The sequence below is a fragment of the Anthonomus grandis genome, chromosome 2 (genome assembly GCF_022605725.1).
Source record: "Anthonomus grandis grandis chromosome 2, icAntGran1.3, whole genome shotgun sequence".
In the NCBI taxonomy this organism is placed as follows: Eukaryota; Metazoa; Arthropoda; class Insecta; order Coleoptera; family Curculionidae; genus Anthonomus; species Anthonomus grandis.
The window spans coordinates 47145645-47161313 of NC_065547.1; the positions used below are offsets into that span (position 1 = coordinate 47145645).

The 15669-nt window shown below is 32.0% G+C and overlaps 1 protein-coding gene across 1 annotated transcript in view; it reads right to left on the reverse strand.

Moving 5' to 3' along the window:
• Positions 1-361: 361 nt before the first annotated feature.
• The window catches only part of LOC126746743 (uncharacterized), a 126838-nt gene continuing 111530 nt past the window's right edge, over positions 362-15669 (reverse strand). The window contains exons 2-3 of the mRNA XM_050455081.1: positions 12714-13771; positions 362-1478 (exon numbers count right to left, since the gene is read on the reverse strand). Coding sequence (XP_050311038.1) covers positions 646-1478; positions 12714-13755 — 1875 coding nt within the window. The 5' untranslated portion in view covers positions 13756-13771 and the 3' untranslated portion in view covers positions 362-645. The remainder of the gene's footprint in view (positions 1479-12713; positions 13772-15669) is intronic.

A 15669-nucleotide genomic window follows, 5' to 3' on the forward strand; every position in this document is an offset into this window, starting at 1 on the left:
CAGTTAAAAAAAAAAGTGGCAAAATATATTTCCCCTAAAAAGAAAAATATCGAATAAAAGAAACTAAATTATTAAAAAAATTCTTTTAGTACTCAAAAATTAAAAACAAGATGAAATAGTCTTTAAAAAAATTAAATCGTCTGAAACTACCGAAAAAAATAGTTTTACGAGAAAATACTTGAAAGAAATAATTAATTTAATTGTAAGGGAAGAATTGAGAAGAAGAAAGGAAAAAAGATAATTTACAATGTCCTAAACTAGTAGGAAATTAATTAGTGTAAGCAATTAAAAAAAAATAAGAGGCAAAATATATTTTCCCTAAAAAGAAAAATATCGAATAAGAAATTAAATTATTGAAAAAATAGTTTTAATACTCGAAAACTAAACCCAAAAAGAAATAGTTTAAAAAAAGTCTAAATCATCTAAATGTAAAAAAAAATATTTTAAATATTGAAAAAAGAATTATCCAACTATCCATTTATAATCACTTTACGAGCTATTAGGTTTACGCTAAATAAACACGCTCTAAATAAAGATTCTTATGGGTTAGAAGAACTAACATTACAATTTAAACTAAAACATGGCTTGAAACTTTAAAAAATACTTACACATTTAATTTTTCAAAAAAAAAACAATTTTAAGTAATTAGACTACCTGAACAGTCGTATACGCACTAAAAGTAACTTTTTTCTCATTTTTTTTCTTTCCCACCGCCTCCCCGCCGCTCTTGATGCTACTCTTAAGATTATTCTTCTCTTTACTTAAATACGTTAAGTCACTAGTGCTACCCCATTTGTTCCCACCCTCACCCTTACTACTAAAATCTTTCAATTTAGGTGTTAAACCGAACACCCTATTGCCCATACTATTTTCTTGATTTTTCGTAAATCCGGCAACGTTGTACCCAAAACTGATGCGCGGCTGATGTTTGACCGCGTCAACGTTATGCGCGGAATGCGGTTTGGGTCGTAAACCGGTCGCCGTGAGGAACATCGCGTTATTCTGCGTTGCCGGATTGTTGTAGGGATAATCCGTGGTGGTGGTGTCAATATACCGATAAGCCATCGGTTGGAAATTCCTGGTTTCGCTTTTACTGCGCAGATTTTTCTTGAGCATGCGCGGCACGGAGTTGGTCCACGAGTTGTTTTTCTCGTAAATTGGGGTCCTTTGGGGTCTGTTTAGGGTGGTATTTATAAACGGTTGGGTCCTGCTTGGTTCCGGTTTGTTCGACTTCAGTAACGAGGTCAAATTAAAGTTTTGCCCCAGTTTTTTCGGATGCGGTTCGTTTGCCGTACTTTTTACTAGCAAACGGGTCTTTTCAGTTGCGGCGGGGTCTTTTTGAGGGTCCACGCTGACGTTTACTCGCACGAATTGACCACTGAAGATGTCTTCCGGCGGTAGGGGTTGGGTTTGGGGGGGTGGTAAGGGCGCCGGTTTCTTTTTTCTTCTGCGTTCCGGACGACGAGGAGCGTCAGAATCTAGAAGAAAGAAGTTTTAGGTAGAATCATTAAAAATTTTTTTTTCAATATGTTGTCATATGAGGATCAAAAATTCAAAAGAAATAATAATTAAAAATTTATAAAGCGATAAATTGATGGCGTTACTTATTCTGGGAACACTCTTTACAATGCAGTATTTAAATTGCGTCAAAAAGTTTTTTATCTCTGGTAAAATTGCAGTCAAAATTTAGATATTATATCAAAAAGATTATTATCCCCGCAATTATATTTTCAAATAAATTCTTATTTTCGCTACGTTCAAAAGATTTTTTTTATGAAATAGCAGTGAACAGATTAAATTTCTACGAAAAGAATATTATCCATACACGTGTTGTTGTATACCATTGTTTACAAGGTGCTTTGATTAGATCTGCGTACAAATCGTGCTGTTTCTAATAATTACAATGGATTTTGAATAGGTTTTAATTAGTGAGGCCAACGAGAGTAGTCGAAACAAGAATCTAAATCATCTTTTACATACAAGACCATTTTCTAAATATTAAGAATTTTGACAGGTCTTGTAAATACAACGGACCTAGCTATCACTACGTGGATATTTCCGAGCAGGATATAATTTCACTTATAAAACATGTTTTACATATTCCTGATAAGGTAAGACAAGATCGTAAGCAGTCATATTGTTGTAAAGTTTAAACACCGAAAAGGCGTCGCGAAACATACAAACCGAACTGTAGAAATCAGAAGCATGTTTTATCAATCGAATGCAGGATGTACACAAAAAGTGATTCTACATACAGAGTTTGTCAAAAATTGCTTTTAAGGTCCTTTAATATATTTTTAAAAAGGCTACATACAATTACGAGGCATATTATAACTGGAACTGGAGCAAATATTTAAGAGAATACATTAGAGAGATCGTCGTTCTTCAAAAAACTTTGTGATTAATTTTATTGGAAAATTAAAGGCAAAAGAAAGCCATTATAATCGAAATAAATCCAAAAGATTGTACCTCTCGGCAAACATTAACATTACCAGGCTTTGGAAAATAAACAATACCAGTGCAGCTGATCATTTCAAGGTTAAGGAAAATTTTTCTTTTCAACATTTTTCTAAATAATTTTACTATTAGTTTTTAGAAGCCCTGCTTTTGATGTTTGCAGTTTTTATTTTCGGAAAAAAGAGCCTACTGATTCCACTGGTGCTGACAAAATAAGAATTACGAATTCATAAACTACGGGCCAAACCTTAGAACATTGAACGGCTAGAATTAGCATTGCGGTAGAATTATGGGCAGTTTGTTTGCTGGATGCAATAATACCAAATGCTTATGTAGAAATGGCAAAAAACACACTTTTTTTGACAGGCACAAAACAATATTATTCCTCTTTAATAAAAGATGAAGCATTTTTTTCATAAAATATGATAAGATAAAGAAGTCAACATTCAAAGTTAAATGAACGTAGATAACGTATAAAAATCACAATATAAAACCCCCTAGAAATCAGAGCGAAGGAACCTCGCAGCTGGACCCAAAGAGGAGAAGTTTCCAAATCCGGAATAGCAGAGCACGCGTGGCATAATGGACACAATATCCATTGGTCAGAAGCCAAGATTCTGCACAAGGAACAGCACTGGCGGAAGAGGAAGTTCGTAGAGGCAGTTTTCATTTCACAGAATTAGGGGATCTTCAGCCAGCCAAGCGTCGATGTACCCAACATCTGGAAGCCTCTACTCTCAGGACAGTGTAGGATCTAGAGAGAGGCGTGTCCTCCCCCCCAACTCTTTTCACGGACATCTTTCCTTTCCACAAGTCCGAAAAATCCATTTTTCGGTTTTCCACGAAAATCGATTCAGCAGAAGTTGCTTCTATTACAAAAAATATCGCATCAAGCTAATTTCGGCGAATAGCCGCTTGGCGGCGCATGTCGTCAGTGTACTAAGTGAGAACCTTTCCTGTTTTAACACGCAAGAGCGTATCAATTCAGTTATGCCTGGTCAGTTGCAGTCGTGACCTGTGTTTATTCAGTTAAGAGCGTCACAACATAAAAGTGACAAGTGTTTTTTTTTTTAATATTTGTGGGAAAGACCGTCCTATATAAGTTTAGGTCGATTTTCTGTGAAAAGGTCAGTTCTTTTTTTGTATATTTTGCGATAAATATCGTCATATTTTATGTTGGTGCATTTTTTATGGAAAATGTGGTAAATAAAATATAGTTTTTTTCGGAAAAAAAAAACGTCATATTTAGAATTAGTGCGCTCTTCCTTGTAAAAATAAATAATTTTTTTACTTTGTGTTGAAATTTGTTCATTTGAGACGTTTTTTATGAAAATTTCTGTACTTTTAAAGACCTGAACATGTCTCATCTTGAGTTATGACGTTCTTTCTTGAATAAAGATTCGTTTTTGTTTGTATTAAATGTTAAGGCGTAAGTATAACAGTTTTATTTATAAAACAAGTTAAATTAAGTTTGCCAAAAGTTGTTTGTTGCTTATTACTTTTTTTGACATTTTTTTCACACTTTCAGTCCGATATCGAGTTTGGAGACTGAAGGTTTGTATTTTAAATTTTTAATATTTAAATCAGTTTCTTTACTTTTTTTTCTTTTGCAGAGAAAGAAAATACCAAGCCTAGTTCCTCCAGAAGTTTAAGTTCTTCTGCTAGTTTTAATTCAAGAAAACATACCACACGTAGGTATTTTGTTTGGTTACCTTTTACTTTTTATTTTAATGTTTCCTATTTTTTTTAGTCGAAAAATCCCAACCCAACCCAGAAGAACAGGTCGTGGTAGCAGAATTATGTGTAGAAGCAGCTAAAGGAGGAAGATAAAAATGAAATTCCTGAAACCAAAAAAAAGGGAATTATGCAGTTACTAGAGAAAAACATAATACCCGACTTTTATCATGGTTTCTACCAAAATTTATTTAAGTAGATTATAGATTTTGACTGTTTTGTTAGATGTTTTTACTTAAGAGTTAAGAAGAAAATAACTAGGTATATGAGTTAAGTTTTCTTTTAATACGTTTTAAAAATACGTTTCTTTTTCTTTAATACGTTTGTACTGATGTAAGTGTAACCTAGTATTATAAAACTTCAATATTATAATTTTTTAAAATATGTTACCAAAAATTTGATTTAGGTTTATTTCTCATAAGGTTTGTTCCAATCCAACGCGTTAGAAAACCGTCATCAAACGATCACGTTCATGCGCAGTAATTAAAATTCGACGGTAATGACAGTAATTGTTCGGTGACGGTTTTGAACGCGTTGGAATACACTATAGTAGATAATAAACAAGTTTTGTTTACATGAATTCAACTTAGTACTTTCATTAACTCAAATTGAAATAAAAATAATTCCAAAAATATTCTCCACAAGGGTCTTTAATAATACCAAAAAAAAAATTTAAACATATTTTTCAAAAAGCAGCGTAGCCCGATGAAATAAATATTGGATATTTTTAAACGCCTCTACTGAAAAATAGCAATTTTCGAGTTGTGACGGTCTTGTTGGAAGGTAGCGATATAAGCCTATAGATTAGTAGTTTGCTGTCAGTTTACACTTGATAACGGTTGGAGATACTTTCTAACCGAAACGTCGTGTTACATTAAATAAATAAGACAATGCAAGTTCGACAAGATGTTTTCACTGTACCATTGTCTACCACCTTCAAAAACAGAGTAGATAACGTATATTAAAGAAAAAGGCAACAACATTGCAACGCCGCTCAATCGCATTATTGATTCCACCGATACAAGTAATCTTTACCGGTGACGTCGTCAAAAAAGATTTACATAATACGTATTTATTAATAATGGATTATGCTTTAAATTATAAACCATATTACCGTTTATCAACTCTTTATGCATTTCTTTAACGCACTTCATTAGACTAAAGGTTAAACTTATCTAATAAAAAGCATTTTTATGGATATTAAATATTTTATATGTACGCATTGGCAATTTAGTTCTCATCCATTTTTGCCCGCAGTTAGGGTGTTTCGAAGACTAGAAAAACATCTTAGGACTTTTGAATTTATACTTAATGACCAAGAGCATTTACAAACTTTTAATGAATTTGGGACAGTTAAGAGCCTTGGACAGGATTGGTTTATTCGAAACTATAAAGCCTTGGATAAAGATTGAAAAAAGTTTGTGGGTATAAAGGACATAAAACCTATCATTTTTAAAAAGGATGCTAAAGGCTTAGTAAAATTCAAAATAGAATCCAATTTTTGACGTGATCATTTATCAGAAAACTTTGAATTAATTACAAAAAAAGGAAAAAGTTTAAAAAAATTAACAAAACAGAAATAAGAAATCAAATAAAAGAGGAAAAGGTAAAGAATTTTAAAACGCTATTGCAGCTCTATGATGAGAATTGGCAACAAGATGAAAAGCTCTCTTTTTTTAAAGAATTTTTAGAAAATTGTTATAGCAGTTCATCGCTAGTCGAAGACCAAAGTAAGGCTGATGATAATCCTAAAGAATGTGTCTGTAACCAAGATGATGGTGGAGTAGTATACACTTAGTAGTACAAAAAAAATAAACTAAAAGATAAGGTATTGAATTGATTTGATGCTGGCTAGATTAAAAATCTAGAAATACCAAACCAGTGTAAAAACGACGTGAGCAGCGCAAGCTAGGGCATATTTTCTTGCATTAGAAAAATAGTCATAATTAGGAATATGAGTCACAAATCTGGAAACTTTTTTGCTTATTTATTTTTAAAGTCTATAATTATTTTTATAAATATTCTAGATTGTCTGAGTAACAATTTCCTTCTACCGGATCTTCGAAGAATTTAAAACAAATGCGAATAACAGATATCCGAAAAAGTAATTTAGTTTTATAAATGCAATCGGAAACACATGGGCACTCTTTGGAATTTTAATCCATAAATTCAGAGACGTCAAGTATGATGTAATGTAATCGATTGTAAAAAAAACATTTAATCAACAAAACAATTAAAAAAACAACACGGGATCAGAGGGGGATGCATCCTTTCACTTGTGATATTCAACTTATATTCTGAAATAATTTTTAAAGAGTAGAAGCAGGAACGGAGTAAAATTGAGTAATACTCTGCATTCAAGAGCTCTTTTGATGATTTAAAATCCGAAATTACTGCAATGAAAACATCGATAACTAGCCAACAGTCAAATCCATCTTCAGATAACTCTAACATGGATAACTTTTTAACTGAAGTCAATGATAGAACTGTTCGGGCTAACAATATTATTATCTATAACTTGCCAGAATCAAGCTCCGATAGAATTCAAGATAGGATACAGGAGGACCAGCAGAAAATAACTGAACTGCTGGGGGTAATTAATAAAGAACCAGCAGTCGAGAAAGTTCTCAAGGTAATTGGGTGATTTGGAAGATTGGGTGAGAAAAGAGGAAACAAGTCGAGACCACTTAAAGTGGTATTCTCTGACTATAAGATTGCACGGGACATACTAATAATGGGAAATAAGAAGTCAAATTTACATGCATACAAATTAAAAAATGACTTAACAGTGATGCAAAGAGAATGCATCAGGAAGGTGGTTGCAGAGCTAAACAGAAGAAAATAAGAAGGAGAGGAGAATTTAATAATTAAATATAGAAATAATGTGCCATACATAGTAAATTCTACCTCAAACAATGTTAAAAACAATAGAAAAAACGTAAATTAGCCCCATTGCAAGTATTTTGCTATAATGTTGGTGGCCTAAGAACTAAAATTAATGAATTAATTAAAGTTGTTTTATGCTCGCACTATGATATTTTGATATTTGTTGAGAGTTGACTCTCTGATGACTACTCCGATGCTGAACTGTCTGTAAAGTCATTTAGTCTGTTCAGATGTGATCGTTCACCTTCTTCTAGCAGCAAAAGTCGCGGAGGAGGAATTTTGATATATATCAGGGATGTTATTAATTCAAGGAAGCTTACGTTGGTGTATGATTCAGTCGAACAATTATATATATTATGTAGAATTGGTAGTATTAGCTTTATAATTGGGGGAGTTTATATTCCCCCAAATTCTGCAATTAACTTATATGAAAGTCACTGCCATACTGTTGACATTCTCAGGCAAGAATATTCAAGCTATGATTTTTATATTTTTGGTGATTTTAATGTACCTGATTCAAGTTGGGGGAATGACGACAATGGTGTGGTGGTGACTTGTCCTTTAAACTCGGCGGGTCTAGTTTTAGGTCAGCATTATGCTTGTTTGAGTTTTTATCAGAATATTACAATTCCAAATGATAGGCTTGTTTATTTAGATCTAATTTTTTCAAGCAAGCAAACTCTTGATGTAATGGAAGCAGTTGATTGTCTTTTTGAGGGGTCATAAAATCACAAAGGGTATAATTTTGAAATTGATTTTAGTTGTGAAACTCAGTCGAATTTAAACTATGTAGAGTTTTATTATGATTTTAAAATGGGTGATTATATTGGTATTAATAATTACTTATGTGAAATTAAATGGGACTTGGTTTTGAGCTCAGCAGACATTAATATAGCAGTCTCACATTTTTATCATATACTGGATATGGCTATAGCACTTTTTGTTCCCCTAAAGAAATACAAAACTTCAAAGTTTCCTAGTTGGTTTTCAGCTGAATTAAGTTATTTAGTTAGGCAAAAGAAAATTGCACACAAATGCTACAGGGTCAGTCATAATGTGGCAGATTATATTACTTTTTCAAACATTAGGGCTAGATGTAAAACTTTGACTGATATTTGTTATGATAATTATATTTCAAACTTAGACCAACTACTCTACACTAACCCTAAAAGTTTTTGGTATAACATAAACAATAAAAGATCAATTAATAAACTTCCTAATTTAATGTATTATAATGATAATGAGTTCGTTGGCTGTGAACAGATAGCTGAAGGTTTTGCCCAGTTTTTTTCAACAGTCTATAGTCCTATTAATAATATAAACAATAATGGTGCTTTTATCAATCAGCAAGCAAAGTTAAATATGACCATTCCTAATCCCACCCTTTCCGTTGGGTTGATTTTTGATAAAATCACCAAGTTGCCACCCAAAGTTAGTTCAGGACCCGATGGCATTCCGAATTATTTTCTAATAAAGTGTGTATGTACTATTTCATACTCTCTTTTTATAATTTTTAAAAGATCTTTAGATTCTGCAATTTTTCCAACCTTGTGGAAACATAGTTTTGTAATGCCAATTTTTAAGTCTGGCGACAATAGCAAAATCGAGAATTACAGAAGTGTTTATATACAATCAGCCATTCCGAAGCTCCTGGACAGTCTTATCTATGATCAATTATATTTTTATTGTAAAGAGTTGTTACTTAGCGAACAACATGGATTTATTTCTGGAAAGTCTACTGTGACTAATTTGTTAGTGTTTCAGCAGAATCTGTTGAATGCCTTGGAGAGGGGATGTCAGATAGATGTAATCTACACCGACTTCTCCAAGGCGTTCGACAGAGTTGACCATAGTATTTTGGCAAAAAAGTTGGATATTTTTGGATTTTCTAATTCTATAGTGAATTGGTTTGTAAATTCCCTATCAGGGAGGACCCAGCAGGCACGAATAGGTAATGCAAGATCAAGCTATATTAATGTCACTTCAGGTGTTCCACAAGGTGGGCACTGTTCACCTTTGCTCTTTAATATTTTTGTGAATGATATTGGTGCCTGTTTTGAGAAAAGTGACTTCCTTTTATTCGCTGATGATTTGAAGTTTTTTAGGGAGATTTTATCAATACTTGATCAGATTTTGTTGCAAAGTGATTTGGATACATTGAATGAGTGATGTGTTAACAACAATTTGTTTTTGAATGAAAGCAAATGTAATTATATAAGTTTTCTCAAACGAACTAAAAAGGTTGTCACTTCATATAACATTCAAGGAAGTACACTTCAATATTGCAGCATAGTTAAAGATCTTGGTATCTCGTTTGATGTTCATTTAAACTTTAATGCACACATAAACAATATTGGTCTCAAATCCTCTAAGAATCTGGGTTTTGTACTAAGGAACTGTAAAGAATTTTCTATAGAGACCTGTAAGAGGTTATACATGTCATTGGTTGTTTCATTGCTGGAATATGGCTCAGTGATATGGTCGCTTTTTTACATGAATAATTGCTTGTCCTTGGACAGAGTTCAGAACAAATTTATTAGGTTTTGTCTCTATAAACTTCGAATAAGAATTCCGGATGATCATGTTTATGATATTGTTTTAGAAATGCTTGATATGAAGACATTGAGACAACGACGGATATATGCAGATTTAATTTTTTTGTATAAATTATTGAATGGTCAGATAATTTGTCCAGAACTTCTGATGACAATACAATTTAATATTCCATCTAGGAATTTAAGGCAGTATCGTGTCTTTTCATTACCAATTCATAGCGCCAATTATGTATTACATGCTCCTATTGAAAGAACTCTAAGAATTGTCAATACTAGGGAGGTTGAAATTTTGGGCATTTCCTTATCTAGATTTAAGAGTCAAATAAGAGAAATTGTTTAATTTTTTTTTTTTTAGTGCAATACTGAATATTATACTTTAGTAGGGTATGTTTTTAGTATTTTTAGAATTCTGTTATATTGATTTAAGTTATAAAACTAATTTCGGTATTTTACATTTATAAGTAGGCTTTATTACTGCTTAATAGTTAGTATTTTACTGTTAAGTATGGTTAGGTTCAATTGATTTTGTATTTAATTTACTGTTGTAATGGGGTTGATCCCGTAAAATAAATAAATAAATACTCGATACGTCGAGTGTACCATAGTGATAGAAGATACCTTGGAAGTACTGGAAAGGTTAATGCAGTACAGTCGACAATATGATCAATGCAAAGAAAATAATATAAATAATCATCAGCTAAAAAGATATAAATGGAGATCATGACAGAACTTTATTGAACTTGTTCAATGATATTATTATCTTAAGCCCATCATAAATGAGCAATGGGATAATGTGCAAGACGATATTTCACTAAATGAGTGCCATTTTCAAAAGTCACTTAAGATGCTATGTCTTATGTGTTTTAAGGTATGGTGTAGAATACTGAACACTCACTATGTCTAATAACTTGGAAGCATTTGAGATGTGACTGTATAGGAGAATGCTCAGAATACAATGGACAGCACATATTACATACATAGAAGTGCTAAGAAAAATGAAAAAAGGTATAGAAATCATGTAGATGTTATAACGACTTCAACTTGGTGGCAACATGGTTCGAAAAAAATAGAACGTATTTAAATATCGAAAAGTGTTGGACAATAACATACACCAGAAAATTAAAATATTCTATTCATGACTACTACATCTGCAACAAAAAGTTAAATGCTAAAAGGACGCATTTAGAATATGCCTCAATAATATGGCTCAAATAATATGGCCTCAATAGATGAAGTAAATATCAATACAATTGAAAAGGTTCAAAAGCACTTTTTAAGATTTATATACCTTAGACAAAATAATGCATATCCATTCATGGTCTCCTATAGAACCATGTTGGAGAGTTATAGTTTTGTGTTTTTTTGTGATAGGAGAAAGGCCCACGCTGTTCTTCTGATTTCAGCTATTATCAATTGTGGCAGGTACGCGAATTGTTTTTTCATAAATTTAATACATTTTAGAGTAGCGAAGATCATTTTAAGAATTCAAAATTCCTCATTTTTTAATGTTAGCCCTGTGAATGCCTCACTCTTAGACAACCTATTGAGAATATCTAATGATGTCCCATGGACTGGATATTTTTAATCCCAAATCCATCAAAAAAGTTGTGTCATTGTTGTTAAATTTAGAAAATTTTTATTTTAAGAGCTAGTAGGTAATTGTAACTTTTAACCTGTTTGTGATGTACTGTGATAATTGTAAAATATTTAGTTATGACTCTTACATTATATTGTATATATTTAAAAAAAAATATTTATATTTATATTAATTTAGTTTCTATAGTTTTTATTGTCGTTATTATTTTATTGTTCTTTTTTTTTGTAGTTATTTACTTATCCAACTTGACATGTAATTACTAACGCTGTATTTGTAAAGAGTAGCAATAAATAATTGACATCAAAAATGGAGAAGAAGAACTTTCAGAAACACACCAAACTCATCAAGCATACAGGATGTCAATTTGAAATGTTGCAATGCAAATATCTCTGAAACTAAAAAAGTTAGAAAAGCGCAATTCATATAATAAAATGAAGTATGTTTTTATGAAGAGTTATTTTATTCAGTTATTTTATTCCGCTTCAGGTTAAACAAGAATATAATCTATTTTCGAAATCATTTTTCACATTTTGAAACACTTCTCTTGGAATAGATGTACATTCTGGAATAAACCGTTGCTGTAGTGTAGATCATCGAGTGAATAAAAACGAGCGGTTTTTAAATAATCCCAGAAAAAAAAAGTCGAGGGGTGTTAGATCTGGTGATCTCGCCGGCTATTCCATTAGACCTCTTCACCCAATACGTTAATATAAAAACGCATCATGTAAAAATTGCCTCGCTGGAACAACATAGTGGGGTGGCGCTCCATTTTGTTGAAAATGTAAGAAATATTCGTTTTGGGTTTCTATCCCCATGAATATCCAATTGATTTTTTATTTATTCAAGAATTTTAGGTTGAATGATGGTTTCCAACATACATAAATAAGTTTTCATTAAAAAATAGAGGCCCGACAAAAGTATCACCCAACATTCCCGCCTACCCATTGATGTTTCACAGTGATGAAAACATGCGAATTTTCATCACTCCAGTATCTACAATTGTGTTTATTTACAGAACGATTAAAAAAACGTGTAGGTATCGCTAAAACAAATATTTTTTAGCACCTCAGGAGTAATGCGCAATTTTTTTGCAATTTCCTCGGAAAATTCTATCCTTCGGTCGGAGTCGTCTTCGTGCAAGTTCTGAAAAATGTGTATTTTGTATGAAAGGAAATCACTTAATTTAAATGGCCTTACTGTAAACCATCGTGCGAAGTATTTTGGCGAGTCGGTGAAAACTCATACAATTTTCAAACTTTTTTAGTTTCAGAGATACATGCAATGAAAGTTTTCAAATTGATACCCTATATATTAAGAATAAAACGTAATTTCCTCCACAAGCAACTTATACTCCAAAATTCAACCTCCTGTTAAAAAATTGTGTATCTCCTAGTTATTTTCTACGTCACGACATGAACGAACTATATCTCGCACTACATACTACTATAATGTTACAATTGATATATTAAGACTATTTTACTTACTTAAAAGATCCTCAGCTGAGTTCCATACTTTCCTCAACGTACCCACCACATCCTCCTTGACTAGATTACTCTCCTTACTATCTAAATTTAATATATTTTCTATAGAACTACTTTTAACGATCATCTTCTTCTGCCCCACCTTATTGTTGATCGTGTTAAATTTAACATCGTTTAACAATTTCATGTCGTTAATTATTTTACTTTCGCTCCGTTGCCTCAAGTTAACATCCTTGTTCTTGTTCGATTTCGCATCATCGACTTCCGCTTGTTTCTTGGTTAAGGTACCATCGGGAGTGTCTATGGAAATGATACTGGATGGACCGCTAGGGTTATAAGATTGTTTGAAATTCTGCTTTTTGATTTCAATATGGGTGACCCCGTTCTGGTCCGTTCTCTGAAATAAATTGTATTTGGTGGCCACATTTTTACCTAAATTGTACGCTTTTTGATTGGTAACGGCTTTTAGGGTGGTGAAGTTACTGTAGAACGCCCGCAATTTGTCCAGGTCATCAAATTTAAAGACCAGAGCTTCGTTTTTTATAACAAAAATTAACACGTCTGGATAAGTGACGTCTGAATAACACACGCAATCGACTAGATCGAAAGTTTCCTTGGGCTTCACAAAACTTTCTTTGATAGAATTTACATTTTTGGGGGTCAAGGTGTTGGTTTTATCAGTCTCAGTATCACTCTCAGTACCGGAACCGCCGTTCGCACTGTCCGTTTCAGTTGAGGGTTGCTTAAACGATTCATTTTCACTACTGATTAGGGAAATGGTATCGATATCGCTTTCGAACCCTTCGTCGGCTATCGCGATTACCCCTTTAGGCAACACGGGTGATTTGGATAAGTCTTTAGGTTTAGGAGGAATGATCGGTTTAGTAATGGCAGTTGGAGGATCGGATACTAGAACTAGATCCAATTGGTTGTTTCTTAGACGCAAGTCGTATTCTAGTGGAGGAGTAGTGGGTTGACGTTGGCATTTCTCCACTATGGTGGCCAAGGAGGCCGTTGAAAGCTGCCGGGAGAGTAGGATAGGCATCTTGGCAGATCATGATCTGAAATTAAAAAAAATATTCGGTTAGTTTTTGTGTGAAGAAAGTGCCGCACGATAATATTCTAAAAATTAAATGTCTGTAGAACTAGGTTTAGTCGTACTAGTGGATTTTGCTGGCAAAATAATTTTGCTGCAGGTTTATTTAGTTATACTCTATTAAAATCTATATTTTGGTGAATATAGCAATGAAATTCGAAACATTTATTTTGGTAATGAATTATTGTTTGAATCTTAAGATAAAGATAATCTTAAAATAGAATTTTAAAATCTTAACATAGATTGTGAAGTAGGACCTAAAGGTTTAGTTTGAGGGCATTATATATTTACCAGCGATAAAATCTGCCGTTTTGCAGACGATTGGAGCAACCCGAATATTAAGGAACTACATAGAACCGTACCAAATGACCTGGTCACCATTGAATCGTAGTGCAATTTGAATATTTATTTTAATTGAATTTGACTTTATTTAAATTGAATAATCATATATTATTATCGTTAAATATATTTATTTAACGATTTCTTAGTAAATTTTTAGTTTTGATATATTTATCAACCGTATATGGTTACGGTATATTTATTAGACTGTAGAATATACGTATATCATATTTGATTCTGTTTACAAAAGGGAGAAAGTTTCCGCAAAAAAAGTGTCACGGAATTTACGTATTTAGTTTTTAAATTCGATTACTTCATCTCAAAAATTTGATGAATTTCTGCTAAAAAATCATCGTTTTTTCGGCCTTAATCTCCAATTTTGTATTAAATATTTATTAATATAAATATATATAATTATATAAAATTTAAATAATCACACTGTGTTATTAGACTAGATATTAACGACGAGACCAGCCGTTATTCATGCGTATTATTTTGGAAAACAATGATTTTTGAAAACAATTTTTTACTGGTAAGTTCTGTTGGGTGGGTGGGGGGTAAGGGTGGGATTAATGAAAAACCGGTTTTTTGGAAAAAATGACTGCCCAAGAAAAACGTTCTTTATGAAAATTATAAGTGATAAAAAAATCTATAGTTTTTGTATCTATACTTTTCTCACATATTAATCTTAAGGTTTTCAATTAAAACGTGGAAAAACTCTATTTTATTTGTCGAAAGCAGGACGTACCGCTGAAATTGAAATTGCAGTAATTCTGGCATTTTTTTATCGAAAATAAGTGAAAATTAAGTTTTTTTAAGAAACTATTCGGTTTATAACGAGGAGAAAATTTCGGAATTTAAAAAAATTGGAAAGGATTTACATAGCTAGTCTTTACACTCGGTCACTACACTTCAAATATGTGATAAAATGACCCCGACATCACTGCGTAGGATACGTTATACTCTTCATACACGTATATATTTTATAGTATAATAATAAAACATCATACATAAAGAAATCTAGAAAAATTTAGAAAATGCACTAATATCTATGAAACAATAATTATACCAAATTAAATTATTATACAAATAATTATATAAATTTGATGAAAACTAAACAGGGATTTAAAAATAAATGTTATTGTTTTAATAAAATGTATTTTAGAAAAATGCAGTGGTACGCATTTTTTTATTAAATAATATTAACGATAAATCCCTTATGAACGTTATTGGTAAAAATTATTATTTTTCTTTGTATGTCAAAAAATGTTCCCTGATGCATAAAATACATCTACAAATTTAAAAAAGTATATTCATTAGTACTAAACATAATATTAAATTTTTCAACATATATCATGACATTTAATTCGATATTTATAGTTGTAGTTTAAACAAAAATATACATCTAGTGTACACCAAAAATAAACGTTTATTTAACTATAATGTGTTGTTTGGGAGGGTGGAACTTCATAACACTAGTGTAGCCATTATTGACTATGTTACATTTTGTACTTAAATCGGTTT